Below are 27506 nucleotides of genomic sequence, written 5' to 3'. Positions count from 1 at the left end.
GGGCGTTTGGAGGTGGTCCTTGGTGCTTGACTAATACGCTAGCTACAACCTGGCCTGTCCTTTTGTCAATGGCATTCTAATTATGAATTTTTTTTCTGCTCAATCCTCGTGTCCAATGACCTTCGTGATGTGGCTTCGTCTTCAAGACCCCTTCGGGCAAGATGCTGGACGGTTCCCGACTGACGGCTCGTAGCCTTCAAAGCGTCGCGGTTCACGGAAGATAGGCCTTGTCTCATTTTCATTTTGATTGTTTTGGTCGCTTTACCAGGGTGGTAAGGTCAGTAATTAGCTGTGTCGCAATGGTTGATGTCGGTTGGCATGGGCATTTGCGAGCAGTAAAGTGAGGTGTCGACTGGTCGCCATGAGGCCAAACCAGGCCGAGCTGCGGAAATTGGATCTGATCATTGCGAGGTCCTTAGAATGCGAGAAACGAAGAGATTCCTCAAAGTTGAGGTGGTCCTAAAGGTTGCGGTTGTGTTCTGGGTCGACGTGTCGTGCACAACCCCTGATTCCTTGTGTCAGCTAGAAAGGGTATTTCGTATGTTGTCAACACGGCGCTTCTTTTGTTGAGCGAATCGGGTGACCCTGACCGGTGTCTGGCAACAGGTTTGATCTAAATACAAAGCCTGAGAGAAATGCTGCTTCCACTAAGATCAGTTTCTTGTCGAACCGGACCCCAGCAAAGCAAAGGAGCTTTAGGCTCCTTCCATCGCTGCGTTGGTGGAAAGTTACTGCCTACCTTTCAACATCTACCTACTTAGGTAGGCAGCCGCACAGAGTCACTCTGATCTAAAGTAATTATTGGCTTGCTGCTCTTTCCCATTTCAACGCGAATAATCTACTTCTCTCAGAACTGGATCTTTTCTCCTCCAAGGTTCGATACATCATCAACACGACTACGTACATCTCCTAATTAATAAACGTTGCGGCAACATTGCGCTCAAATGGGGAACACCGAGACCACCGAGCGCAGCAGCGCAGAAAATGATTCCCCTGAAAATGAGACCCCGGATCAAGAGACCAAGGTCGAAGACGAGTTCAAACCGTCGAGGCGCGAGGCGTTGCACGACAACCAGGAACTTTGCAGGCTGAATCTGGAGCGCGTTGTATCGGCGGTTCCCCTCGAGATTCGGCCGTCCAAGATACACAACATGGGCTCAGGTCTGTTTGTGGGCTCTGAGATTGGCGCCGGCCGCGAGATATACCACGTTGTCCCAATGATGCATGCAGTCAAGCCGGGCAATGATCACTACTGCCACCACTGTCTTAAGGATACCGGGGACGTGCTAGGGAGGCCGCCACAGACTGTCAAGGCAATGCCCTGCGCACGGTGCAAAATTGCCAGATACTGCTCCAAGGTACCGCACAGCAGCATATGCACCTCGGGACGCTTTCGAGTAATTAATCATATACTGAACACTGATATCAGCAATGCCAGAAGTCAGCCTGGGGTCTCTACCACAAAGACGAGTGCAAGATCCTCAGGGACGAACCGACCATGGCGGCACAGACGCTAATGACGCATCGCCTGATCTTCTGGCAGCAGCGTGGATACATCACAACGCCGCGGGCTAAGACCATAATGCTGCTCGAGAGCCACTTCGATGATCACACCGTGGATCGCGAGCTCGCTGAAGCGGTTTTCGACATTGGGAACGCAATTCGAGAGAACACTGGAAATAAAGTGCAGTCTTCCGTTCCTTGGAGGTTATTAACGGTCGCATGTGCAATCCCTCGAGTTGCTAGGCTGTCGACAGCAGCTGACTTTCAAATTAGATGCGCATCAACTGTGTCCCGTTGCGTCCTTCGAGGAGCTTTGAGGACGTCATCGGATATGCTCTCGACATGGTAACAGCCATGATCAACCATTCTTGCGTACCTAACGCCTTTGTCACCTTCGAAGGCTGTCAACTACGGGTGCGATCGCTCAAACCCATCGCCGCGGGAGAGGAGATCACCGTGTCCTATGCCGATCCAACTCTGCCCGTGTTCAACCGACAAAAGTTTTTGAAGGAGACGTACTTCTTTTACTGTCGCTGTAAGTCCCGCCTGCTTGAGATGGCGTCCCCGTTATGTAGGTTGACGGAAGACTCTCCAGGCAAAGGTTGCGAAAATGATCACAGAGAGCAACTTGCGCTGGCCGGAACTAGCAAGAACATCCCAAAACTCCGGGAAGCTCAGCAACAGATGATGCAGACCATGGCCTACACGGTCCAAGCTTCTCAGTACCCTGGTTCCTACCCACCGGACCTTCAGAATCTCGAGTCAGTCGAGACAAAGCTCCGCACCATAGCTGCCGCTGCGGTTCTTCGCAATGAGCCGTCTCTGGAGCATATGCAACCGCTGCCCTCTGTTCGCCGTTCACTCGCCATGCTCTACCTCGAGAAAGGAAAACCCCTCCCGGCCCTCCGCAATGCTCTCAATGGCTGTCTACGGAAGACTGGCAAGGGTGAACCGCGCTGGGTAAATGACATGATTGACCCGGTTTACACCGCGCTCCTCGTCGCGGGTAGTCTGCCCCCGGACGCTCCCGCATTCAAGGATAAGGCTTTCCCCTCGGCGCTCGAGCTTCGGATTGTGACACTTGGTTACATCCTAGCCGTGGCAAACGAGGCAGTAAAGGTGTTTGGGGATGATTGCGAGTACGCGAAAGGAATCACGGACATGGCGACGACCATGGGCGCGCAGAAGCCACCTCCGAATCCGGGTACGGCGGAGTTCGTTGCCGAGTTCGTAGCTGCGCAGCGGAAGCTACTGGCTTGGGCCGGGGTTTCGGAGGAGCATGCTGTCTCAATTCCAGGGATGTGATGGAATGATTATAAGGAAACGTAACCCCCCAGCTGTTTGTTACCCGCTGCTGCTTTACGTAGCGAAGGACTGCTGCTTCAAGCCCTCTTAAGCCGCGGTCGTCGAGTATAGCTCGGTGATAGGGAATAGAACGCAACAAGTATAACAATAGATGGAATGGAAATTACATGATAAGTACAGTATATGCCGTGCGACTTGGCGCTCCCTGGTCATTAATCATTCTCTCTATTATTTATCTGTAATTACGGTTGCATACCATAACATATGTCGGGACTCCGAGCCCACTGGCATGAAGAGTGTGTTTTCTGGTCTTCCACTTCTCAGCTTCAGGGATCTATCTGATGGCAATACTAAGTCCGTATCTGAGGAGAAAAGAGAGGTGAGGCTGTTTCTCCCTCGGACAAGAGCAATCTCCACAACAGTTCAACAGGATCGTGGCCACCCAAACTTTTCAGGGGGACCCCGAGATATTTCTCGGCTGCATCTGCCGTTGTCGGCGTAACCAAGAGATTCCACACCTTAACCAGATCCTGCACTGAGCCCACCAGGTAGCACTCCAATGCGCCCCTTGCCCACTTGGGGTCGAGCCCCTTGACCCAGGTGAAGGTCACTTCTTGCTCCACGTGCTGCTCTCTTCTCTCTCTGTTTCCGTGAATCTCCTCGTCCGTGTAAAGGGTATCATTCTCCCTGCAGGCCGTGGCATTACGGGCGACGGTAGACGCCCTGGACTTGTTGGGGGTTAGCAGGCTCGCCCTCAGCATGTGATGGTACGCTAGCAGCCAGGGGAGATTGCGGAGGAGGAAGTCCCTGAGGCAGAATGCATACACCATGGCGGCCTGGTTGAGCATGTCGGCGAGCAGCTGCTGGCACTCCGGAGCTCGCAACTCGACGCGCGCGAGCTCGACGAGGCGGCGCACAACAGCGTGCATGGCCGCGGCGACATGCCTCGTCTCGGTTGTCCATTTCTCCTTCAGCTCGGCTACCACGGCCTCCTCATCCTCTTCCTCCACACCACCAAGCTCGCTTGCCGCGTCCTCCTCCTCCGCCCGCGCTGTTTCATCCTCGTCGCCGCCGTCGATGGCAGGAGAATCCATCGGGGCCGGAGGCTCGGGCTTCCCCGGCAGCGGATGCGCCAGCGCGCACAGGAGCGGGTTCTCGCCGCGCTCCGCCGCCGCGTCCACGCCCAGCTCCGCGACGGCCGCAAACGCTCGAGGCCGGTACCTCAGCAGCACCTCGATGACGGACACGCGCAGCGCGCCCGCGGCCGCACACAGCGCCAGAGATAGCGCCGGGCACCCGTCTCCTACTTCTTCTTTGTCATCATCATCATCTTCTTCTTCATCTTCTTCTTCTACTTTTCCCCGGCGGCGGCCCGGAGGAGGGACCACCAATCCGACCAGCATCTCCACCACTGCTGGCTGCGCGTACGGATCCGCGCACTGCGCGGCTAGAATCTCCCCGTAGTCGACCACCGTCGCCGTCGCCGTGCCCCGGTGGGATGGCGACGAAGCGGGAGAAGCGGGAAGCAAGCGGCGGGCCAGCCAGACGACCGCGGCGGGGGAGCGGGCGCGCTCGAGGAGGGTGGCGTACAGCTCGGCCGGATCGCCTAGGACGCCGCCGCCGCCGCCGTGGCGCTTGCGGTCCCGATCGTGCAGGTACAGCAGGCAGCGGAGGCGGCCGTCGCGGAGGGCGGCGCGGCGGGCGGCGCGGTACACGCGCTCGAGGTCGAAGCGGGGTTTGTTGGGTTGTTGTTGTTGTTGTTGTTGTTGTCTGGGGCCTGCGTCGGCGTCGGCGTCGGCGTCGGCCCCGGCCCAGCGAATGAGCAGGCCGAAGCAAGACACGGCGTCGTGGGCGATGGCCAGCTTCAGAAGCGCGTACACGCCATCGTCACCTTGCTCGGGCCGCAGATGTTGCGAGCTGGCTAAGGCCGTGTTCCTTTCCGAACCGTCCATCTCTAGGACACGTTTGAGTTCATCGCGGGAGTCTTGCGCGATGAGACGGCGGAGGAGGCTGGTGCGGTCGGCGAAGGGAGGCCGCTTGATGCTTAGGTGCCCTTCGTTTTCCGGCATGATCAAGTTCAAGGATTGTCTAGTTGGACAACACGAAAGAAGTTTGTTCTCCCTGGATCTTCGTGTTCTTGGCTAGAGCGAGACACGAATGACCTCGGTGGGATTGTATTGCAGGCAGGAGCACTTGGTAATCCGGTTGGTATGAATCAACTGATGATATGATGGTTCATTAGATATAGGACTACACAAATGGGCAAATTGGTGCCAGTGAGGGACGAGATCACCTTTATATTGGTTGGGGACGAATTTCACGGAGCTTCAGAGCCGAGAAAAGAACTGAATTATCTGCTATTGTAACTTCTGGACAAGTTCATCTACTCTTGAACAATGGCTGTGTCTGTTGTCTGTTCTTGTGCGCTGGGAGAGAATTGCTTTGCTGGGACACTCCCCGGGCGGCTTTGTTGTCTTGCCAGCGTCCCTTGACAGATCCCCCAGCCAACAACCGTGAACATGCTCCGTAACGACAACCCAACACAGCAAGACCCAAAGCCCCAAATAGATTCCACAGGCAGAGAAACACAGTGTATGATTTGCAAAAACAACCCGGCAAATTAGCATGTTCCGTCATCCCTCGTTTTCAGTTCGCCCCTCCCCGCACCAGCTCAGGACCCAACGCCACAGGCTGTTCCAGAATAACAGCAGGGCCGGCAACAACCGACTCCTTGGTAGGTGCACCGAGTTCGTTCGCAATCAAAGCCACGATGACACCCCTGGTCTCGAAAACATCAGGGATGGTGGCTTCGATAGGACGTCCTGGGAAACCCTTGGTGTCAATGGGAACGCTGACATTCAGCAGGCTGTGGAAGAAGACGGCATAGTACTGCGTGTGAGGGTCAAACACCGGTTGGTTGTCCTTGTCCGGGAATGCCAGCGTGATGGTGGCGCCCGGAGCCAGACTCTTTGTGTCGGGCGCAGCGGACAGAGCGGGAAGAAGCTGGCGGGGATGCGGATACTCTGGGTTCTCAGGTGGGCAGCTACCGGGAACGATCAGGTTGTGGGTGCTGTACAGGATCTGATTGGCGTATGGGAACACGGTGTCTGACGGGCCGGCAAACGGATTAACCTTCCAGATCTCCGTCAGAGCCCATATTTCGTGTCGAGTCTCGGTTTGCGAGATGGCAGCCATGGCGCCCTGGGCACTGACGGACTTGGCCTCTTGTACGAGTCCAGTCAGGAACGCCATGCTTGAGATCTCAACTACCGACATGAACGCGAGATATGAGCGAGGGTCCTGCAAGGGGAAGTTGTATTTGCAAGGGCCGGGCTTGATGGACGTGGGCGAGATATGGTTCTGGAAAATGCGGAGATGGCCTGCCTCGTTGTTGCGAATCTCCATCAGACGCCGGCGCGTATTGTTGGGCATGCCGACCTTGACAAAGTCTTCGTCCGTGAAGCGCTCGATGCCTTGCTGGTAAAACTCAAAGATGATCCACTCTGCAGAGAGTAGGTTTTGCCATGTGTGATCATCCTCGGCTGGTGGTCCAACTTCGGTCGGAAACACAGGATCCGTGATGTTGCCAGGGAAAGGCCTCTCAACGCCCCAGAAACTGCTGTAATGGTCTGACAGGCCGGGGATGGGACCGTAGTTCGGATCAGCCAACTTTTGTGCCTCGCCAGAGTAGTGCGATGGAACGCCGGGGGGAGCAGTGGTCGGGACACCCAACCCGAGGAGCGTCACCAACCATACGAAAAAGGCGTAGGGTGTGTGAAATAGAGACATGATTGTAGGTTGTTCGGCGGTGGAACGGGAAAAATGCGCTGAGATGAGATAATGATTAGATTTGGGGAATAAAGGGAAAACAGGATTAAGCATTACTCGGAACTGGGAGGCAGGCTTTTATGATTAAAGAACCCAAGCTTGGAGGGAGCAACACCTTCCTTCTTGAATGGTAAGGTGACTCTTCTTGCGCTTTCACCAAGATTCCTCAGGCAATCCTCTGTGAGCTGCTCCTTCCTTCTGCACGCATCTGATTGCCCTTTTGCATCCTGCCAACATATGGGGCTAACGAGAGTGGAATGACAGTTCGAGCTTTCTTTCCTCAGTGTGACAGACCCAATAATCGCAACATTGGCACTCGGGAAGCCGCGCTACTTAATCATGATTCCAATACTGGTCCGCCACAAAGTACCAGAACAGTTTCGGGAGCTGGAAATATCTAATTTAGGTGTACCCGCTGATGATATTCTTCCCTGGTAGGCCTCTCATTCCATATTTCTCGGGTGGCAGACGCAAAAAATGAAATATTAATTGCTTGCTTCTGCAGATTTTTCTCACTTTGTCCATTACCACGAATACACTGCCGAGATTCGATACCATGTTTTTCACAGTCATCGTGGCCGCTGTCCTGTCAGTCTTGCTCGGCATCCAGGCCTGCCAGTCCGTACTGTCGCGGCGGGAAGAGAAACGACGACGCAATCTAGAAGCAGCCCGTCGAGGATGTAGTCCCGCGCCAATAATGCCCAGAAAAGGCATTCTGGGTTTCGGCCGACTATTCGAGGGCCTCAGAGCGACACACAACGACAGGGGGCCCCAGTACGTGATTGAGGCCATGGACGGCGAGATGGGCAAGGAAGTGCACACCGTCGTTGTGCCCATCCACGACTACGAGCTCCTCGTCTCTCGTGACCCTCTCAATATTCAAGCTGTGCTCGTAACACAGGCTGCCGACTGGGATCTCAGTGAGCACCGCACTGCCAGCTGGGAGCCAATGGTTGGCCGCGGCATCTTTACATCGCGTGGAGAGAGTTGGAAACATTCGCGCGCACTTATCCGACCGCAGTTTGCCATGGACCAAATCAACGACTTCGACATGTACGAGCGCCATGCTCAGCAGTTATTTGCCGCTATCGACAGATATCGCTACGGGCCAGAGAATCAAGGCTGGACGCGGGCCTTCGATCTCCAACCGCTGTTCTACAATCTCGCCCTCGATGTCATGACTGAGATGCTCTACGGCTACTCCGTCCACTCCCAGAATCCCTCTGAGCGTGTAGAACTGCCCGTGATCGCCGGTCACGAGCCTCCCGACCGCGAGAACATCGGAATGCACATGGATGCTGGCAAAGCCTGGATCGAAACACGCGGTGCTATGTGGAAGTACCGATGGCTGCTGCCATCGCTGCAGTTCCACAAGCACTGCGCTGCCATCCACCAATACGCCGGATGGTTCGTGCAACTCAGGCTCCAGCAAGGCGACAAATATTTGGACAACCTCCAGCGACAAGGCGGACTGCCCAATCGTGATCGCTACGTCCTTCTTCATGAGCTAGCCAAGGTAACCCAGGACCCCCTAGAGCTACGCAGCCAGACACTCAATGTCCTGACGGCCGGCCGCGACACAACTGCTGCACTCCTCGGTTGGATCGTCTACTTTCTTGCTCGCCATCCCTCGGTCACGAAAAAGTTGCGGGAGGAGGTTCTCTACCTGTTTGGGCCATATGTTCCGGGACAGCCGAGTAGGATCGAATTCAGGCGGGTCCGCGACTCAATGCCATACATGAACTCCGTCATCAACGAGACCCTGCGCATGGCGCCGGTCGTGCCCTTGAACGACCGGATTTCGCTCCGTGATACCGTGTTGCCGCGCGGTGGCGGGCCCAAACGGGACCAGCCGGTGTTTGTCCCTGCGGGAACCCAGATCCTGATCCCGGTCTACGCCCTGGCGCAGCGACCGGACCTCTGGGGGCCCGATGTTGACGTATTCCGGCCCGAACGATGGACGGAGGACGGTGGGTGCAAAGCTGGGTTCGAGTACATCCCCTTCGGAGGGGGAGGACGGCAGTGTCTCGGTCGTAAGTAGATACACTCACCAAGGCAAAATGCACGCAGACTCACCAGCAGAACGAACAGAACAACTAGCCAGGCTCAAATCGGCTTATATAATCATCCGGCTGCTGCAGCGGTACGATGACATTGCGAATGCAGAGATGCCACCCGATGCTGCCGTGAGGTTTCACCACACGATTGAAAACAGGAGCGGTAGCGGTGTGCAGGTCAGATTGCATGTCTCGGACTGCGGTGTTACCAAGAGAGGAGTGGCGTCGGGTCCGGCTAACCGAGAATAAGGGTGGGACATCGACAACTGGACGCAGTTGTTTGTTTGAGCATGTAATTATACTGAGGTAGCAGTTTTAGACTCCAGCGTGCGTTGATCAGCGTAGCCAAGAGCATATTATATAATCAGCATCGTTCCTCACCCCATGCACAGCGCCCCAATCCGGTTCTATATCACGCTGGATCGCATCAACATATCGACGCATATCGACACACAGTGAAGACAATCCAAATTCTCTCTGACGTCTAATTGATAGAGTCAGACGTACTCAGCGCATTCAGTCAAATAGTCCAGTTACTCACATCTTGCTCCGCATTACCTGTTGCGGTCTTTGGGGTGAGGCTCCGGAGCGGAGCCGGAGATGTCGGGAGATAAGTAGCGTTACAACTCTCCGAGTCTCCGACGCTTTGGCTCAAGGTCCCTCCGCATACGGAGATGATTGAGCACGCAAGCGGCTGTCTTTTGTCATCATCATCCATTCTCTCCTCTCCACTTCGAACTCGACTGTAGACTATAGCAGATTAACCTTGGGAACATTCGCAACCATGCTTGTAAGAGCGGATACGAATAAGACACTCAAGGGACACAAGCTCCTGATCATCGCGCCGTGGCAAGCGCCGGCCGGATTTTTGGAGAAGCTAGCGGCCGCGTTCCCTGATCTGCAGGTCGTTTACCATGTCCACAGCCTGGCGACGACATCGCTGTCGACAGATGCAATACCGGACCAGACGTGGCGGGACGCGACCATTCTTCTCACATTCAACACCCTCCCGACCCCCGAGCAGGCGCCGAAATTGCAATATGTGCAGCTGATGAGCGCCGGGGCAAACCATGTGTTGGACAAGCCCGTGTTCAAGGACACCGAAGTGGCATTTTGTACTGCCAACGGCGTGCATGGGTGAGACTACCGGCGAGAATGGGAGAAAGAGGGCTACTAATTAACAACAGAAATTTAGCCCTCAGATCTCGGAGTGGATCATTAGCACCTACCTTGCGTTTGAGCATCACCGTACAGTCCCCCTCCCCCCTCCTCTTCTTACCTCCTCTTTCCAGCATTGTTTCTTGCAAGAAACCGTGCTGACTCTATTGCAGTCCCCAGCTACCTCGAGCACCAGAAAGAGGGCCGCTGGAATAGGGACGCTATGAGCACCATTGAAGATGCGGCAGACAAAACAATGTTGGTAACCCTCCTCCTGCTCCTCTCTCCCCACCTCTCATGAAGACGGCAGAACCCTTTTTCCTTAATTAGCTAACGTGGTAAAAAAAAAAAAATTGCAGCGGCATTCTAGGCTACGGCAGCATCGGCCGGCAGACGGCCCGGGTCGCGTCGGCCATGGGCATGAAGGTCCACGCATACACGCTCCACCCGCGGCCGACTCCGGAGTCCCGGCGGGACCGCGGCTGGACGCCGCCGGGGCTGGGCGACCCGGACGGCAGCATTCCGTCCAAGTGGTTCTCGGGCGGCACGGCGGCGGAGCTGCACGCCTTCCTGGGCTCGGGGCTCGACCTGCTCGTGATCGCGACGCCGCTGACGGGTCGCACGCGGCACCTGCTCTCGACAGACGAGTTTGACGTGCTTGCGGGTGGTGAAAGCAGCGATGGCAGCAGCAGCGGCGGCGGCGGCGGCAAGACCGAAACCGAAGAGGGAGGAGGAGGAGGAGGAGGAGGAGGAGAAGGGCAGACGAGGAAGGAGGGAGGCCGTCCAGCACGACGCGGGCGGACGTTCGTGTCCAACATTGCGCGCGGGCCGGTAGTGGACACGGACGCGCTGCTGCGGGCGCTCGAGACGGGCCAGATCCGCGGCGCCGCGCTCGACGTGACCGACCCGGAGCCGCTCCCCGACGGGCACCCGCTCTGGGCGGCGCCCAACGTCATCGTCACGCCCCACGTGTCGGGGGCCTCGACGCGTTACTCGGAGCGCGTACTGGCCATCCTGGAGGTGAACCTCCACCGGCTGGCCGAGGGCGGCGAGCTGGTCAATCGGGTCGATCGCCGGGAGGGCTATTGAGAAAACTTTGACGATGGTCCGACTCCGTAGCTGCCATGCCGGCGTGGTATTAATTGGTTTACTCTTTTCTTTTTCCGAGCCGATGTTTATCTGCCACATGAACTGGCCCAAGCAGAAGTTTTGCCATGGGCAGACTGCGCTATTGTGGACTCTGCAGCAGTTGATGCTAGTGCTGGAGTGGTGGATTGAAGATGCGGGAAAGTTTTCACATTCGTTGACAAAATCACATGTTTGGCATGTTGTGATGATGATGCCTTTTGGCCCGAAGTGCAAACCACTCCATCCCAAGTCTGAATTATGACACCCTAGCTACCTCGGGCATCAAATGGATTCTCTCCCACCAATAAGGTCAGATTCCCTTAGCACGGGATGACTGAAAAGCGCCTGCTCGTCACGCGCTACTAATTATTGTAATTACATTCCTTTTTTTAGATTCATGGCTAGTTCACTCACGTAAAACCGCGTTCGGTCTGTGAAGTTGAGGCTGCCCTTAATTATCCCATAAAGTCACAAGGCTACAGCTGAGTCAGTGCTAATTAATGTGGTAATTTGATGGGCCAGCGGCGAGGTGCGAACGTAAGCCCACAGAACCTTAACTTATCACGTGACGACAGAGTGCCATCACAACTTTCCGCCTCGGCGAGGCTGACTTGATATGGAAAGCATTGAACTCGTTGAGATGTCAATTTTTTCGACTCCAAAATTAAAGGGCTAGCATCTTTTGGGTAGTTTGTAATTAACCTCGCCGTGAAGTGAAAGGAAGAAAAAAAATCCATCAATAAATGAGTAACGCTCCAGTAGGTAGGTGTTTCACGGAACACTGCCGTACCATTCAAGGTCCTGACGTGCTTCCAGTCAGTTGATTGCCTCTGTAGAGCCTATATACGCTAGACCGAGTCTCGGTGAGCGTCTAGATCTAGCAAAACTGGCAACTAAGACCAGCCAACTCTTCCACGCGGACGGAGTGACATAATGAAGCTGAAAGCACTGAAATTGCGGTGTTTATGATGGGATGGCCTTGTACCTTAGAATCGCAGCGATGAGTTGCGGATGGGTATAAAAGGAATCATGGATTGATACAACCTGCCTTGGTCTTTCTTCTCAGAAAACACAGCTCTTCTCACCGTCTAGAACCCCGAGGCCGCAAACTTCAAGCTCCTTTCCTTCATACATCCCAGTGATCAATATTCCAACGCAATTCGAAGACTCAGACCTCCAGTCCTTTTTTCTTCCTCTGCTGAATCAGCAACGGCTACGGAAATATGTGCTTAAAATACACGGATAACCACCAATGCGGCCGCCCGCGAGGCACCAGTCTTGTCCCGTGCAGCCGCACTTACCGCCACGTCGTCATCAGCGATCGGGGAGACACTTCGGCCCGAGAATGCAGCGCCTGCGAGCGGCGGCCCGAGTATACAACTTGCTACTTCTACTGCTATCGCTACTATTCCCGCGAATGGAGGCGCTGCTGAAGGGTTTTTCTGTTAGGAACCGATACAGGAATCTACTAATTAGTGTATGGGCAGAAAAGGAGCGTTGGCTGTGATCTCTCAGGTTAATATGGTAGATGCTGTGGGGGAGATTCTCCTGGAGGATGAGCATCCTTTTAAGATACTTCGTCCCCCATTTCGAGTTTCCTTGTTATCGATCATCGATGGTCCCTAATATGAGCCTTTGTTTAAAATCCACTCGCTGGTCTAGCCCTCCGCGCATGCACGTACGGAATAGCCTAATGCCTAATAACATTCTCTACTACATTGACCACAAGCCTGTCGAAAGCGGCCGCGCTTCTCTCCCCAATTTAAATTTTCGCAACACCCACAATCGCAAGAGAGTGATGACTCTATAACATAATGCCAAGCCGGAAGGCCACGCCACCTGACCGTGATATCATTTCTCAGGGACCGCAGTAGCTGGTCTGACTGGTACGAGGTGCTTGAGGTTAAAGCTCAAGTGTCGGACATATAGGATCAGATTGATTCCGATGGGCAATCCAGCACGAAAGAAGGCGAGCTGAAGCCTCGTCCTACGTTGGAGAAGGCGCGAGAGAAGCAGGGAAGACGAGGTCTGGCGGAGGCTGCCAAACCCTCAGGAGCGGGAAGCCCCGACAACGCAAGGCTCGGAATCGCCCATAAGGCACCTACCGTGCACAGCCAAGCCAACAAAGCTCCCATGTGGAAAATGAGCTGGGCCCGCATGACAAATGATTATCTAATCGAGCTGGTGGCCTATAACTCTCAGTGTGAGCTACGCTCGAGACTTCGGACTTGGATCGAGAAACAGTAGGCCGTGTGCTTTACCCTGCCCGCGGTTGCTAAGCTTCGGAACCGAAACAAGCTAGCCAATGTCAAAGAGCTAGCTTGTCCTGCTGTTTCGTGAGATAAGTGATGGTTTTCTCGGGAATAAATACTCCGAGATAATAATGGAGGGGCTTTCTCCAAAACGTAATTACAGGTAATTAGAACTTAAGTAATTACCGTAATTAAGTAAGGTAACTTCAGTCGGTGGTTTGAAGCGAGCTGGAATTAATTAGGCTTTTAAGTTCAAAACAAAAAAAAAAAAAAAAAGAAAGAGAGAGAGAGAGAGAAAACAAGAAAACGACAAGGGACAAAGAAAAGTAAGCAAAGTCGTAACCGGTTGATCATGGCACACGTCAGTTTGATAATTACCGCAGCGGAACCGCGGATTAATTATCAACCACCGGCTTTCTTCCGCCCATCGCGAGAGAGAGAAAAAGAGAGGAAGAGAGAGAGAGGGTAGGGGGATTGGTGGTTCACACAAACTCGGTGCCCGTGACGCGCACAAACTCGCCCACGGTGTGCAGCCACAGCCGCCTCACCAGGTCCGCCTCCCTCAACCGGCGCATCGTCTCCCCGGCCTTGACCCCCTGCGGCTCCCCCTCCGAGTCGACCGAGTAGACGCCGCTGCCGACGCGCGCGTCGGTGCCCCGCGCGACGGCGACCCCGTCCCCCTCGCGCAGCTCGACGCCCGCCGTCCCCGACCCGCTTCCCCCGCTCCCACTGCCGCCGGAGTAGCGCGCGCGCCCCCCGCACCGCGCGGGGGGGAAGCGGCCGCTGGTGGCCAGGTACAGCTGGCGCTCGCCGGCCTCGTCGGGCGCGACGGCGACCATGGGGCCGACGACCTTGTTGAGGACGACCTGGACGAGGCCGAGGGCGGAGGCGGCGCGGACCTCGCGGCCGAGGTGCGTGCGCACGCAGCCCGGGGACGAGTGGACGAAGCTGACGTCGGGCGCCTCGAGCGCCAGCGACTCGAGCGCCAGCGTCATCATGGAGCTCGTGTGCGCGCGCAGCTGGAGGAGGTGGGACTTGTTGCTGTTGCTGTTGCTGTTGCTGTTATTATTGCTGCTGCTGCTGTTGTTGTTGTCCTTGCCGCGGTGGCCTTTGGGCGAGGCGGACCGCGGCGGCAGGGCCAGCGACCGGCCCTGCAGGTCGCCGACCGTGACCGGACCTTCCTTGGTGCCGCCAAAGACGGAGACGACTCGCCGGAGCGCGGGGGCTTTTTGAAGCAGTGGGAGCAGGTTGACGATCAGGCGGATGCGCGCGTAGTAAGTCACCGCGGTCGGGTAGTAGAGATGCTCGCAAGTTTCTGCCGCGCGTGTCAGATAGGGAAAAGAGAATGGCAGCAATTTTTTTTAAAAAAAAACATGCCTTTGCCGGTCACCAAGGTGCCAGACGTAAGGAAGATCAGGTTGATAAGAGACTCGCGGCTCTTGATCTCGCAGCAGACCTGGTCGACATTCTGGAGCAGGGACAGGTCGGCCTGGAGAAAGTGGTACTCCCCTGCAGGGTTGATGGCCACCAGCTCGTCCAAGATGCGGGCGGCGGCTCGCTCGGAGCGGCCGATGAAGTAGATGCGAGGTTGAACGGCATACTTGGCCAACTGCTTCATGGTGGCCTCGCCGATTCCGCTGGTCCCGCCAACGAAGACGGCGACGACGCCGGGAGGGAGACATTCTGGGATGCGGGCATTCGATGCCCGCATCTGCTCGAGGGTGACCATCTTGCTCGTCGACAACAGAGCTCTACGCGAAATATTCCAGAACCCCCCTCCCAAATATGAAGAGACAGACGGCTTGACCGGAACGAGGTAATGGGGGTGTCAGGTGTCGAATGGCAAAGTCGTCCGTCTGCTTCCGATCCGTCGCGGCTGGAAAAGGGCCAAATGGTTTGGGGGAGAAATGGCTGCGGTGGGGGAGGGGAGTAGGAAGGTGAAGGGGGAAATGATGGTAGTTGAGAAGTCTCGAGAGTGAGAAAGCGGATACTGCATCGGGAAGAGCGCCGTGATCAACAAAGAAGGGTGGCCCATCCCACGCATATAGTGACAGTAGGAGGCCGGCCGAAATGCAAGATCTGTCCGGTTGCTCGGCTGTTGTGCGCTCTGCGGTGTACTTGTGAATTAGTGTACAATACATACGTAGTGCGTACATACGGGAAACATTCTAGATCTGGACCGATGGTTTTCGGAAGGGCTCTTTTCGTTGGTCGGCGAACAGAATGGCGCCAGCCGCCGAAGTTCACTCGGGTTACGGAGTAGTGTTTCCTGCAGGGGATCACCATCCTCCGTAAAGAGTATCGTTCGACAAGGGTCCTGACAAAGGGGATCACATGCAAGGTTGAGACAGCAGAAACTATAGTTAGAAATAGTTGGGTCTTCTCGTCGGGGATAATGTGGTGGCGAACGCATGAGGGAGATTTACCCGAGTAAAACTACATAATTCTTCAAACTTGTACGTCCGTAAATGTGCTGAAGTCTTGGGTGTAACTATGCGGGTGCAACCACGGGTCTGTTTGTAAAGCGTAATTACTGCATGTACTGTACAGTACAGTACATAAGGGTAACAATACTTCCCTTGGCCGAGAGAACCACATGTTGGGCTTGCAATCGTACTTCGTCTGCTCGGAACAAGCCGCTGTTGGCCTTCTGTTGGCTTTCCTAGTGCCTCTGAGCTGCAGCACTACATCAGATGGATCGACCGTGACTTGCCCGGGAAGGGTATGTGAGGATACGCCGGCCCGCGATCCCCAGGAGCTCGGATCGAGATTCGCTTCGCGGCACGTTGCCCATTGGCTGCATCTTGCCCTCCCGGGACAAGGCCAGGGACATCGCAGAGCCCGAGCTGCCGCAGATGTGACAGCTTGCCTCGAACCGTCCTGTGCGGGCCGATCAGAGACAGAGCCCGGTGAGTATGTATAACCCTGTGGGGATGTGTGTACGATGAGTATGTACGTACGTACGTACATACTGTTACATACTTCGTGTCTAGCCAGCTTCGTGGGTTGCGGATTCAAAGCGAGTAGCAGCCTGCTGATCACCCGTTCCGCTCCCGCCCCTGCGGACAAGACGAGAAGATGATGCCGCACCCAAGCTGATTTTCAACCCAGCTTAATTGCTGGTATCACATACGCCCCCACAGGTAGTATCCAATGCCGACCAGCATGCAAACACTTTTTTTGTTTTCCTTTTTTTTTTTTTTTTGAAGTGGTTCTCGTTTCCTTGGTCAGTGAACCACCCCAAGAAATAAATATTGAAACATGTACTGCTAAGTGTCTCTGGACCAACCGGCCAGACCCTCAGACCAACTTTTGGGGCCGTTATCCCTGCGTCATGAAAAGCCGCTTCACGCTTTTGCGCGCCTCCAAGACTGCAAGACTGCTGTCGCTGGTGGAAGAGATGCAAGGAGCCGCACTGTGCTCGATGCCAGTGTTCGAGAATGGATGTGAGCTCGACGGGGCGGTGGGGCTGTGGCTGGGATCTGCTATCACCAACGGGCGCTTTCGTCGACTTTTAGCATACAGACGATTTGTCGACCCCTCACGATCGCCGTGGTCCCGCTGTCAAGGGACCAGGGTTGCATCTTGGCTGGGCGCCAACAGGCCAACAACCAACTAACGTTACCAAGAAACCTTGAATTGCTAGGTGACCCCCACTGCAGCAAACCTCTTTACACTACGCAGCACCTCTACTTATACATATACGGATTACACTTGGGACTCTGCATTACGCCAATGGATTTGTTCCGGAGACCGACCTAGTGTTCCCATGACTGCCAGAACTCCAAGGAGGATGGAATCGGGAAATGACAGGTCTTAGCTGGTCGAAATAGAGTTAAAGTGGAGCACAATTTTCTTCGTAGCTGTGTAACAGGTATACCTTATCTTATCTGAGTGCTAAAAGCACACTAACAAACATCGAGTTCATTGAGATCGAGGTGTGGCTCCATGATCTCGTCCACTACCTAGTGTACTTCTCAAATGTGCACTAATCACCAAAAATGAGAACCATCTTTGTCAAAGCTGTTCTCCGAAATAGGGGAGCAGCATTAGGAGTGCCACCTGGCTCACTCCCGGTTCGTCGTTCGCTGACCCCGGAGTTTAGAATCGGAGTGGGTCGTCACCCGGGAGTCCGGAGTTTCTCGCGGAGTGGTCTCACCATCTGCCGCACAAAACTTCTCCGCTCCGTCGGCGGGGACGTTCAAGTTCAGCAGAGTTGGTCCAGACAGGGACAAACAAACCTTGCATGGAACAGACATGCGAATTATGACGTGCGTGCTTTTCCTTGCCTCGTGCCTCGTTCTCACAGGCTGGAGATATCCCAGGCGCTAATTAGTGGACACCCACAATCATCATCATCCACCCCCTGGCTAAGGGCAACGCACAGGCCGAGTCGGAGTTTCGTCCTTGCCCCAATGGGGTGTTCTCGGAGTATCTTGATCCAGCTATTCAGCGAGTTGACGTCTCAGTCAAAGCTGAAAGCAGCTGGTCTGGCCTCGGTTGTCAACGTTTCTTCGAGGTCAAAATGGCGCCCAGGAGGAAGGAACGGAGCTCCAATAGGCGCAAAAGGCTCATCCTGTTATCGTATTCCCCCAACGCTCGGACATTTTAATCAATTGTCTTGGTAGAGGTAGTTACTGGGATAAGTGGGGATAAGGTAAACCCGTATAATTATCTACCATCGAGCACCCTTTCCTACGTCCGCATCGTGGCAATACATCTCAGCGCTCTCGTGGATCTGATCAGATCAGCCGTGACCTGGTTTCAACAACACTGGAACAGCAGAAGCTGAAAGACACCCGCATGCAATCATGGCTAACAACACTCCAATTGCCGTCATTGGCATGAGCTGTCGATTCGCTGGCGACGTCGACAGCCCGGAGAAACTGTGGGAGCTCCTAGCCGAGGGGAGGAGTGCCTGGTCAGAGATTCCAAAGGACAGGTTCAACATTGACGGCTTTCATCACCCAAATTTTGAAAAGCTGAACGGGGTGAGTCCTGCAGAAAGGTAATTATTCGGACAAGTGCGGCCTGGCAGCTGACGGACGGGTTGTGAATCAGACAAACGTTGTTGGAGGCCACTTCCTCAAGGAGGATGTTGGTTTGTTTGATGCCCATTTCTTCAATCTGTCCGCAGAGACAGCAGCAGTGAGTTGGACACATTCCTAAGCGCCCGAGATGTTCCCTTTCTTGGGCAATCTTTCTAATAGTGTGGCAATTAGGCATTAGATCCGCAATTTCGCCTGCAACTGGAGTCGACCTACGAAGCCCTTGAAAGCGGTATGAATCGCATCCTCCCTCCCTTCAACGCAGCCTGATCAGGACAAATACTGACATGAGACAACAGCCGGTCTTTCATTACAAGATGTGGCCGGCTCCAACACGGCAGTTTTTGCCGGTTCCTTTTTTCGCGACTACCATGAGAGCCTCGTCCGAGATCCTGACTCGCTGCCAAGGTTTCTGCTCATGGGGACGGGGGCGGCAATGGCATCGAATAGGCTCTCCCATTTCTTTGATTTGCGAGGACCGAGCATGTCGGTTGACACCGGTTGCTCAACAACTCTCACAGCTCTACATCAGGGATGTCAGAGCTTGCGCACAGGAGAGTCGAACATGGCCATCGTCGGGGGGGCGAATATCATGTTTAATCCTGACATGTTCCTGGCAATGTCATCCATGACGTGAGTTTTGCTGTGCGCCTGCGTGAAATATAAAAATACACTCAGTGATGGGCTAACGCGTGCAAACTTAGATTGATCTCCAAGGATGGCAAGTCGTACGCCTTCGACAATCGCGCAAACGGATACGGCCGCGGCGAGGGTTCGGCCACCGTAATCCTGAAAAGGCTTGACGATGCACTCCGCGATGGCGATCCGATACGTGCAATAATTCGGGAGAGCGGGGTGAACCAGGATGGCAAGACCGAAACCATCACCACGCCCAGCGGCGAGGCACAGGAAGCCTTGGTCCGTGACTGCTACCGGCGAGCCGGTCTCGACCCGGCGCACACGGCCTACTTCGAGGCGCACGGCACAGGAACGCCGACCGGAGACCCTATCGAGGTGGCCGCCATCGCCTCGGTGTTCAAGGACTCGAGGCCAGACGGCCAGCCTCTGAGAATCGGGTCGGTCAAGACCAACATTGGCCATACCGAGGCGGCGAGTGGCGTTGCAGCCGTCATCAAGGTTGCGCTGGCGCTCGAAAAGGGTCAGATTCCGCCGAGCATCAACTTCGAGAAGCCAAACCCAAAGCTCCACCTGGACGAGCGGAAACTCAAGGTCGGATTGTTTTCCCATAGCTTCGCGTTTCCTTATTCATGCCAGTCCAGGAACGAAATGATATGAGAGGAAGGAAGAGGGCTCCGAAAACTCGGTAATAACTGACTGACTGTTTCTGCCTAACAGGTGCCCACCTCCCTGGAATCCTGGCCAGAACGGGAAGGCATCAGGCGTGCCTCGATCAACAATTTTGGCTATGGCGGATCCAACGCCCACGTCATCATGGAATCTCTCGATTCTTATCTCGCCACCACCTCAAACCTGCCTCGGATCGCTGCATCGACAAATAGGAACGGAAATGGCGTCAGCAACGGCCTCGCGAATGGGCATGCAAACGGCCCGAACGGGAATCCTAATGGCCACCGTAAGGACAGCGCTGTCGGTCTTGATGACGATGTGGATTTGACACGCTCCCGCATTTTCCTTCTGAGCGGAAAGGACGAAAGGGCGACGCAAGCGATGGCAAACAACTTAAAGGACCACCTGCTCGCGACCAAAGTAGCCGATGAGCATGCCTTCCTCGACAATCTTGCTTACACGCTCGGCCACCGTCGGACCCAGTTCCCTTGGGTGTCAATCTTTACGGGTAGCAGCATTGCTGGCCTCGTCAGTACTCTGGAGTCCGGCAACGTCAAGCCTGTCAAGAGAGCAACGTCCGAAACTCTACGGCTGGGCTTTGTGTACACTGGCCAAGGTGCTCAATGGTGGGCCATGGGGAGGGAGCTCATCGATGTCTACCCGGTTTTCAAGGCGGCCCTACTCGACTGTGATGCTCAGCTCAAGAAGCTAGGGGCTGATTGGAACGTAATAGGTAAGTTTCGTTGCTCGGATCGTGATCGGATTGATGTTTGCTGACAACCCAATCCTGCAGAGGAACTCAGCCGGGATCAGGAAACGTCGAGAGTCAACGAACTAGACTACAGCACACCTGTCTGCGTTGCTGTGCAGATAGCTCTGACCGAGCTACTACGCGCCTGGGGGATACATCCTACCGCAGTTACGAGCCACTCCAGCGGAGAGATTGCTGCCGCTTACGCTGCCGGCGCCCTCGACCTCGCCTCTGCCATGACGATTGCATTTGCGCGCGGCGGGTTGGCGTCAGAAGGAAACCGCCAGTTTGCTAGGAAAGGTGGTATGATGGCTGTCGGCCTGGGAGCAAAGGATAGCGACAAGTACCTTTCGCTCGTGTCCAACGGCAAAGTCGTCCTGGCTTGTGAGAACAGTCCGAGCAGCATCACCGTTTCTGGTGATGTCTGCGGAATCGAGGAACTCGAGGCTGTTCTGAAGAAGGACAACATCTTCGCTCGAAGGCTCAAAGTCGACGCTGCCTGGCATTCCCATCACATGGAGTCCGTTGCAGACGCCTACTATGCATCGATGAACAACAAGATCCGTCCCGCACAGGATCATCTCAACGTGGTCTTTTCGTCCCCCGCCACCGGTACTCGGCTGGAGGATGTGCGAGAGATCGGGAGCCCCGCTCACTGGGTCAGGAGCTTGACCGGTCCAGTGCGATTTGTCGAGGCCTTCCGCAGCATGTGTTTCGAAGCCCCCGGAAGCGAGCCGGCTGTTGACATGGTCATCGAAGTCGGACCGCATGCCGCGCTCTCTGGGCCCATTCAAGACATCATGAGGATGCCCGAGTTTGGGGATATCGATATCCTCTATGCAAGCTGCCTGGTCAGGAAACATAACGCCGTGGATACGATGCTCACCCTGGTTGGGAACCTAATTCAGAGGTCCTATCCGCTGAATCTTGCCGCTGTCAACTTTCCGTATGGGACGCACGGCTTGAAGGTCCTGCACGACCTTCCTCACTACCCTTGGAATCACCAAGCCCGCCATTGGATTGAACCACGGGCTAACAAGGCGCTTCGCGCCAGAGCCGAGCGCCCTCACGATCTGTTAGGCTCCCTAGTTCTTGGCACCAACTTGAGCGCTCCCTCGTGGAGACATTTCGTCCGCATCAACGACGTGCCCTGGGTCAGGGACCACGTTGTGCAGGGCAACATCATCTACCCAGCTGCCGGATACTTGTCGATGGCCATTGAAGGGGCGTCCTACCTTGCTTCCAGGAACGTTCCTGATAGGAAGATACAGGGCTACCAGCTTCGTGACGTCGACATCCTCAACGCCCTGGTCGTGCCCGAGACGGCTGAGGGCATCGAGCTACAGCTCGCACTGCGCCCATGTGGTGACAGAGCGCTTGATACCAGAGATTGGTCGGAGTTCCAAATTCAATCGGTCAGTTCCGAAAATAAATGGACTGATCACTGCAGGGGTCTTATCTTGGTCGAGTACGCGTCTGAAGGCGAGCAAGGTGCCAAAAGCACGAGACGGACCATCAATCAACCACTGGAAGACTCGGCGTACAGAATTCGGATCAGCCCTCGGGACATCTACGCCAGTTTAAGTAAAGGAGGAATTTCCCACGGACCGATTTTTCAGAACATCAAAGCCATCCGCGCCCGAGGCAAGCAGTCGGTCACGTCTTTCACCGTAGCCGATTCCGAGGCAACCATGCCGAAACAACAACAGCACCGGCACGTCGTGCATCCGACAACACTCGATTCCGTGTTCCAGGCTGCGTATACCGCTCTTCCGGATGCAGGTAACACAGTTGGAACTCCGAAGGTGCCCAGGTCGATTCGCAAGTTGTGGATCGCCCACGATATCAGCAGTCAGGCCGGCCATGCATTCAAAGCTTACACGAACTTGAACCACCTTGATAACCAGAGCATGACCACCTCCATTGCAGTAACCGACTCCACAAACGAAGATCGGGGGGTTTCCAAATCGCCGCTTATTACCATCGATGACTTTACTTACCAATCCATCGGTGACGCGCCTGCTCACGAGTCACCCGCCTGGGAGCATGAGAGGTTTTCCACAGAGCAGTGGGTCCCTGATATCAGCTTCATCAAGGATTCGTACTTGAAGAGACAACTTGGAAGCGAGCTCTCCGGAAAGGAGGCCCAGCTGTTGATGGATCTCCGTCGGGCTTGTCTTTTCTACATTTGCCATGCCCTTTCTGAACTCACAGCAGATGATATCAAGCGTCTCGACTGGTACCAGAAGAAGTTCTACATCTGGATGAGACTCCAGGTTGAGCTCGCACGAACGAACGAGCTGGCTCCCGGCAGCAGCGACTGGGTCAAAGCTACTCCGAAGGAGCGGGCCAGACTCCTGGAGAAGGTCAGGACCGGCAGCACAAACGGCGAGATCGTTTGCAAGCTCGGGGCAAATATCGTCCCCATCCTCCGAAACGAGGTCACTGCTCTTCAACTGATGCTCGAGGACGGTCTGCTATCCAGGTACTACCTTGATGGACTGAAGTGGGCTAGAGCGAATGCGAAGCTTGCCGAGTTGGTGGCACTCTACGCACACAAGAACCCACGGGCTAAGATGATCGAAATCGGCGGCGGGACAGGTGGCGCCACGACGCAAATTCTGAACGCCCTTGGGAGAAGTGGCTCCCAAAACATTGGCTCATACGATTTCACAGACGTGTCTTCGGGCTTCTTCGAGGCGGCGAAGGAGAAGTTCAAGGACTGGAAGGGCCTCATGCGTTACAAAAAACTCGACATTGAGCAAGACCCTGCGGCTCAGGGGTTCGAAGAAGGCACATACGACGTTGTCATTGCTTGCCAGGTTCTCCACGCCACGCAGTCCATGCGGAAGACCATGACCAACGTCAGGAAATTGCTCAAGCCAGGGGGCAAGCTCTTCATCATGGAAACCACCAAAGATCAGATGGACATTCAGTTTGTTTTTGGGTTCCTTCAGGGCTGGTGGCTGAGTAAGTAACTGCTTCCTCGCTTGTTCGCTAATTCTGGCTAACAAGTGGCTGCAGGCGAGGAGGAGGACCGCAAGTTCAGTCCGTCGCTGACAACCCCTATGTGGGACCGGGTGCTTCACCAAACTGGCTTCCGAGGCGTGGAGACTGAAGTGCACGACTGCGATGATGACGAGTTGTACTCGTTCAGCGTGATGTCCTCGACCGCGGTATCGGACCCGCCGAAGTTCGGATTTGACATCGCGATTGTCACGGCGGGACGATCAATTCCCGAATCCTGGATCGACCAACTGCGGCTGTCCATTGGCGTCCTCACGTGGACTGTCCCAACCGTGCACACTCTGGAGGATACACCAGCCGACGAGAACAAAGTCTGCGTTTTTATTGACGACCCAGAAAAACCCGTCTTGGCCAACTCAAATCATGAGCAATTCGAAGGGCTCAAGGCCATTTGCACTCGGTCCAAGGGCATGCTCTGGCTCACCCATGGTGGCGCTGTGGCTTGCACAAACCCCCTCGCCAGTTTGGCTGCAGGCTTCCTGAGATCACTGAGGCAGGAGTACTCTGGAAAGCGTCTGGGAACGCTGGATCTTGACCCATCCCAATCTTTGTGGTCTTCTGAGTCTATTCTCTCAATTACCGATGTGTTTAGGCAGTTCTTCGATGAATCCGTGACCGAGATCACGCGCGACTACGAGTTCGCGGAACGAGATGGAGTGATCTATGTCCCGAGATACTACAAGGACTCGGATCGGAACAAGGCCGTGTTTTCTAAGGCGACGGAGACTCCGACCCCGAGACTAGAGCCGTTCCTGCAGTCAGAACGCCCACTCCGTCTCACGGTCGGCACGACTGGCCTTCTGGATACGCTAGCGTTCAATGACGATCCTACGGCGGCGGAGCCTCTTCCGGACGACTTTGTCGAGGTGGAACCGAGGGCATTTGGTGTCAATTTCCGCGACGTCATGGTCGCCATGGGCCAGCTGAAATCGAAGGTTATGGGATACGACTGTGCCGGAATTATCAAGCGAGCGAGTGCGGGAGCGGCAGCCATGGGATATCGACCGGGCGACCGCGTCTCGGTTCTGCTGAGAGGACATTATGCCAGCAGGACCAGAGTGCACTGGAGCAGTGCGGTCCATATCCCCGACGAGATGACGTTCGAAACGGCCGCATCGTTACCAACGCAGTTCGTCACAGCGTATCTTTCCCTATACGACATTGCCAGGCTCCAGCCGGGCGAGTCTGTTCTGATCCACTCCGCAACCGGCGGCGTGGGCCAGGCGGCAGTCATGCTGGCACAGCGCGTCGGGGCGGAGGTGTTCGTCACAGTTGGCTCCGAAGAAAAGAAGCGCTTCTTGATGGAGCGTTACGGGATCCAGAAGGATCACATCTTTTCCAGTCGCGACACATCCTTTGCTGCGGGAATTATGGAGATGACCCAGGGCAAGGGAGTAGACGTCGTCCTCAACTCGCTGGCGGGCACTCTTTTGCAGGAGAGTTTCAATTGCCTTGCGCCTTTTGGTCGCTTTGTGGAACTCGGCAAGCGCGATTTCGAGGCCAACAACAGCCTGGCTATGGAGGCCTTCACCAGGGCAGTATCCTTCTCCAGCGTGGATGTCGTCGCCTTGGGCGAGCGCAAACCAATCCAGGCCAACAGGATTCTCAAGCATGTGGTTAAGCTTGTGGCTGCAAAAGAGATTGACGCAGTCCACCCCGTCACGGTGTACCCGCTGTCAGACGTCGAAAAGGCCTTCCGCCTCATGCAGGCCGGCAAGCATATGGGCAAGATCGTCCTCTCGGTCACCCCCGAGACGTTGGTTCCGGTGAGAAATGACGCGGCAAGTTCAGGATGAAAGCATGTCTAACTTTGAATTCAGGTCATCCCCCGCGCAGCTGGAACCAGGCTGCGTACCGATGCCTCTTACGTCGTCGTGGGAGGGTTTGGTGGTATCGGCAGATCCATCTGCCACTGGCTGGCCGAACACGGCGCCAAACACTTAGTTGTCATTTCCAGGAGCGCCAATTCTGCAGGCAAAGTCGAAAGTCTCCAAGAGGAGCTCAGTTCTTCAGGGAATAATACGGATGTCACGGCCATTGGCTGTGATATCTCGAACATGGAGGAGCTGAAGAAGGCGCTCGATGAGCACGCACGGGCGAGGAGACCACCTATCAAGGGCATTATCCACGGAGGCATGGAACTCAGAGTAAGTACGGATTAATTACCTTTTTCGAGAGATCAAAACCAACATCAACATCAGCTAACAAAAGATTACAGGACTCGGTTCTGGAGCACATGACGCTGGACGATCATAAGGGCGCGCTAGCCCCGAAAGTGCAGGGCAGCTGGAATCTTCACCAGTACTTTTCGGCACCTGACGACCTTGACTTCTACATCATGCTGTCGTCGCTCGTTGGTGTTACGGGATTTGCCAGCCAGTCCAACTACTCGGCCGGCGGTGCTTTCCAAGACGCACTGGCTAGGTATCGCGTCGAAGGCGGTTTACCAGGCGTGTCCATCGACCTCGGTATTGTCAAGTCGGTCGGCTACCTTGCCGACGACGGGCAGGGCAAGACGATTGAGGCGCTCCAGCGACATGGTTTCGCGGCCCTCAGTGAAGGTGACGTCCTCTCGGCGATTGGATCGGCCATCAATACCCCCTACGCCGGGTCGCTCGCCCTCGGCATCAACACCGGACCCACGGGACCCACGGGACCCGGCGAAGACTCGGCGCTCAAACGGGACCTGCGTTTTGCCTGCCTCGAATACCAGCAGCCGGCATGTGAGAACGGTGGGAAAACGGCGGCGGCGTCTGGAGGCGGGTCATCGCCCAACGACCTGGCCGCCCGGCTCGCCGCGGCAGCCACCCGCGAGGAGGCTGCAGGGCACGTGGTGGAGGGACTTGCACGAAAGCTAACAGACATCTTCATGCTGGGGCACGGCGACGTGGTGGCGTCCAAGTCGCTGGCCGACTATGGGGTCGACTCGCTAGTGGCCGTCGAGCTGCGCAACATGTTGGCGCTCAAGGCGGGGGCCGACATGTCGATCTTCGAGATCATGCAGAGCACAAGCCTGGCCGAGCTGGCGGGGGTTGTGGCGGTGAAGAGTCGGTTCGTCGAGTGTGGGTAAGCCGTCGACCAGGGGTACACTACACTAGCCCAGTTGGTTTCTCTGCCGTCTGTCGGAGTTGGCAAGGGCTTGATCGGGGGGGTCGACGGACGGGGATGCAAGGGAGATGCGCGCTAGAGACGGGGCGGGATGTTGCTATGGAACTCCACCTCAGCAATTGTGTGGGGGTTTTCGTGGTTTGCGCGGTAGTTATCAGTTCCTGTACGGGTTAGAGGCGAGGTGGCGTTTCGTCTTCGTTCTCTGATTGGGTATCGCCAGGGAGGCAGTCTGCGGTTGGGGCGTTCTTGGATCCTTTCTGCTAGTTATTGAGAACACTTTGTATGAAATCCGTATACTTTGGTGTGTATACGCACATGCATACCTGCGTGCAATCTAATACGGAGATACGGAGTAGTTCGCAGAGTTTTCACACTATGGATCTAGCTTGCATGAGTACCCTGCCTGTTCGATAACTGACCTGAATGATTTTCGCTGATGCAGGATGGTGGAGGTTCCCCGACTGGTGACAAGGTTGCCAAGAGGATGGCGCGAGCCAGCCAGGATCGCGTTAGTTAATCGCTTGCAGATCCGCCGATTGTGGGACCGCCGGTACGGTCGGGGCTCGTCGTGCGGTTGAGGCTGCGATGATTAACGGAAACGCCGGCCCGAGTGAGGAGCTGGACGACAACGACGACGACGACGACGACGACGACGGCTGAACAGGGGTAGGAGGGATCATCCCTGTGCGGCCGCCGGTTCTTCACCGATGCCTGTGCGCAAGCTCGACATTGCTGACCTCGCTCTTCGTCGACTTCGATGCACGGCGTACAAACACACGCACGCACACACATACTGCACAGTACTTGTGCGGGCAGCTTCAGTGACACCCGGACCAGACGTCGGCATCAGAGAAAACTCCCGTCCCGTCCATGTGCGTCCCCCCGTCATCTGCATCGTCAAGCAACCCAAAGTTGGCACCAAGGTAGTAGTAGCTAACCACTTCAGCCGCAGCCCAAAAAGAGTGGATAAGGCGAAGTGTGGGGAGAGTTTTTTTTTTTTTTTTTTTTTTTTTTTTTTTTTTTTTTTTTTTTT

The 27506-nt window shown here is 55.3% G+C and overlaps 8 protein-coding genes across 8 annotated transcripts; 4 read left to right on the top strand and 4 right to left on the bottom strand.

Annotated features, from left to right (window-relative positions):
* Positions 1–944: 944 nt before the first annotated feature.
* P884DRAFT_317383 (uncharacterized protein) lies at positions 945–2930 on the top strand (the record flags this gene model as incomplete). Its single annotated transcript, XM_069445311.1, has 3 exons — positions 945–1358; positions 1822–2038; positions 2099–2930. 3 exons carry the CDS (start codon positions 945–947, stop codon positions 2806–2808), a joined length of 1341 nt encoding a protein of 446 aa, XP_069293908.1. The 3' UTR covers positions 2809–2930.
* A 228-nt stretch (positions 2931–3158) lies between these two features.
* On the bottom strand, positions 3159–4877 carry P884DRAFT_211114 (uncharacterized protein; the record flags this gene model as incomplete). Its single annotated transcript, XM_069439056.1, has 1 exon — positions 3159–4877. One exon carries the CDS (start codon positions 4875–4877, stop codon positions 3159–3161), a length of 1719 nt encoding a protein of 572 aa, XP_069293907.1.
* Positions 4878–5454: 577 nt separating this feature from the next.
* P884DRAFT_211069 (uncharacterized protein) lies at positions 5455–6597 on the bottom strand (the record flags this gene model as incomplete). The annotated part of the gene is made up of 1 exon (XM_069439053.1): positions 5455–6597. One exon carries the CDS (start codon positions 6595–6597, stop codon positions 5455–5457), a length of 1143 nt encoding a protein of 380 aa, XP_069293906.1.
* A 736-nt stretch (positions 6598–7333) lies between these two features.
* P884DRAFT_287804 (oxidoreductase-like protein) lies at positions 7334–10940 on the top strand (the record flags this gene model as incomplete). The annotated part of the gene is made up of 7 exons (XM_069443899.1): positions 7334–8669; positions 8728–8870; positions 9514–9830; positions 9889–9941; positions 10025–10109; positions 10211–10518; positions 10639–10940. 7 exons carry the CDS (start codon positions 7334–7336, stop codon positions 10938–10940), a joined length of 2544 nt encoding a protein of 847 aa, XP_069293905.1.
* Positions 10941–12849: 1909 nt separating this feature from the next.
* On the bottom strand, positions 12850–13323 carry P884DRAFT_87793 (uncharacterized protein). Its single transcript, XM_069446139.1, has 2 exons — positions 13241–13323; positions 12850–13168 (listed from the first exon to the last, which is right to left on the bottom strand). The coding sequence occupies exon 2, from the start codon at positions 13136–13138 to the stop codon at positions 12911–12913; it is 228 nt and encodes a 75-aa protein (XP_069293904.1). The 5' UTR covers positions 13139–13168; positions 13241–13323; the 3' UTR covers positions 12850–12910.
* A 390-nt stretch (positions 13324–13713) lies between these two features.
* P884DRAFT_280723 (uncharacterized protein) lies at positions 13714–14960 on the bottom strand (the record flags this gene model as incomplete). Its single annotated transcript, XM_069443469.1, has 2 exons — positions 13714–14546; positions 14609–14960. The coding sequence occupies 2 exons, from the start codon at positions 14958–14960 to the stop codon at positions 13714–13716; spliced, it is 1185 nt and encodes a 394-aa protein (XP_069293903.1).
* Positions 14961–15785: 825 nt separating this feature from the next.
* Positions 15786–16850, top strand: P884DRAFT_211010 (uncharacterized protein; the record flags this gene model as incomplete). Its single annotated transcript, XM_069439048.1, has 2 exons — positions 15786–16140; positions 16528–16850. Coding segments are annotated over 2 exons (678 nt in total), but the record flags the coding sequence as incomplete, so codon positions are not given.
* A 1192-nt stretch (positions 16851–18042) lies between these two features.
* P884DRAFT_211063 (polyketide synthase) lies at positions 18043–26435 on the top strand (the record flags this gene model as incomplete). Its single annotated transcript, XM_069439051.1, has 10 exons — positions 18043–18222; positions 18293–18379; positions 18454–18511; positions 18579–18912; positions 18984–19509; positions 19636–20320; positions 20381–23308; positions 23363–25131; positions 25186–25512; positions 25584–26435. The coding sequence occupies 10 exons, from the start codon at positions 18043–18045 to the stop codon at positions 26433–26435; spliced, it is 7746 nt and encodes a 2581-aa protein (XP_069293901.1).
* Positions 26436–27506: the final 1071 nt, after the last annotated feature.

This window comes from Thermothelomyces heterothallicus (genome assembly GCF_042370625.1).
Source record: "Thermothelomyces heterothallicus CBS 202.75 unplaced genomic scaffold P884_scaffold_34, whole genome shotgun sequence".
Classification (NCBI taxonomy): Eukaryota; Fungi; Ascomycota; class Sordariomycetes; order Sordariales; family Chaetomiaceae; genus Thermothelomyces; species Thermothelomyces heterothallicus.
Note: the sequence above shows the minus strand (reverse complement) of the source record. Positions and strands in the feature narration are given on the sequence as shown.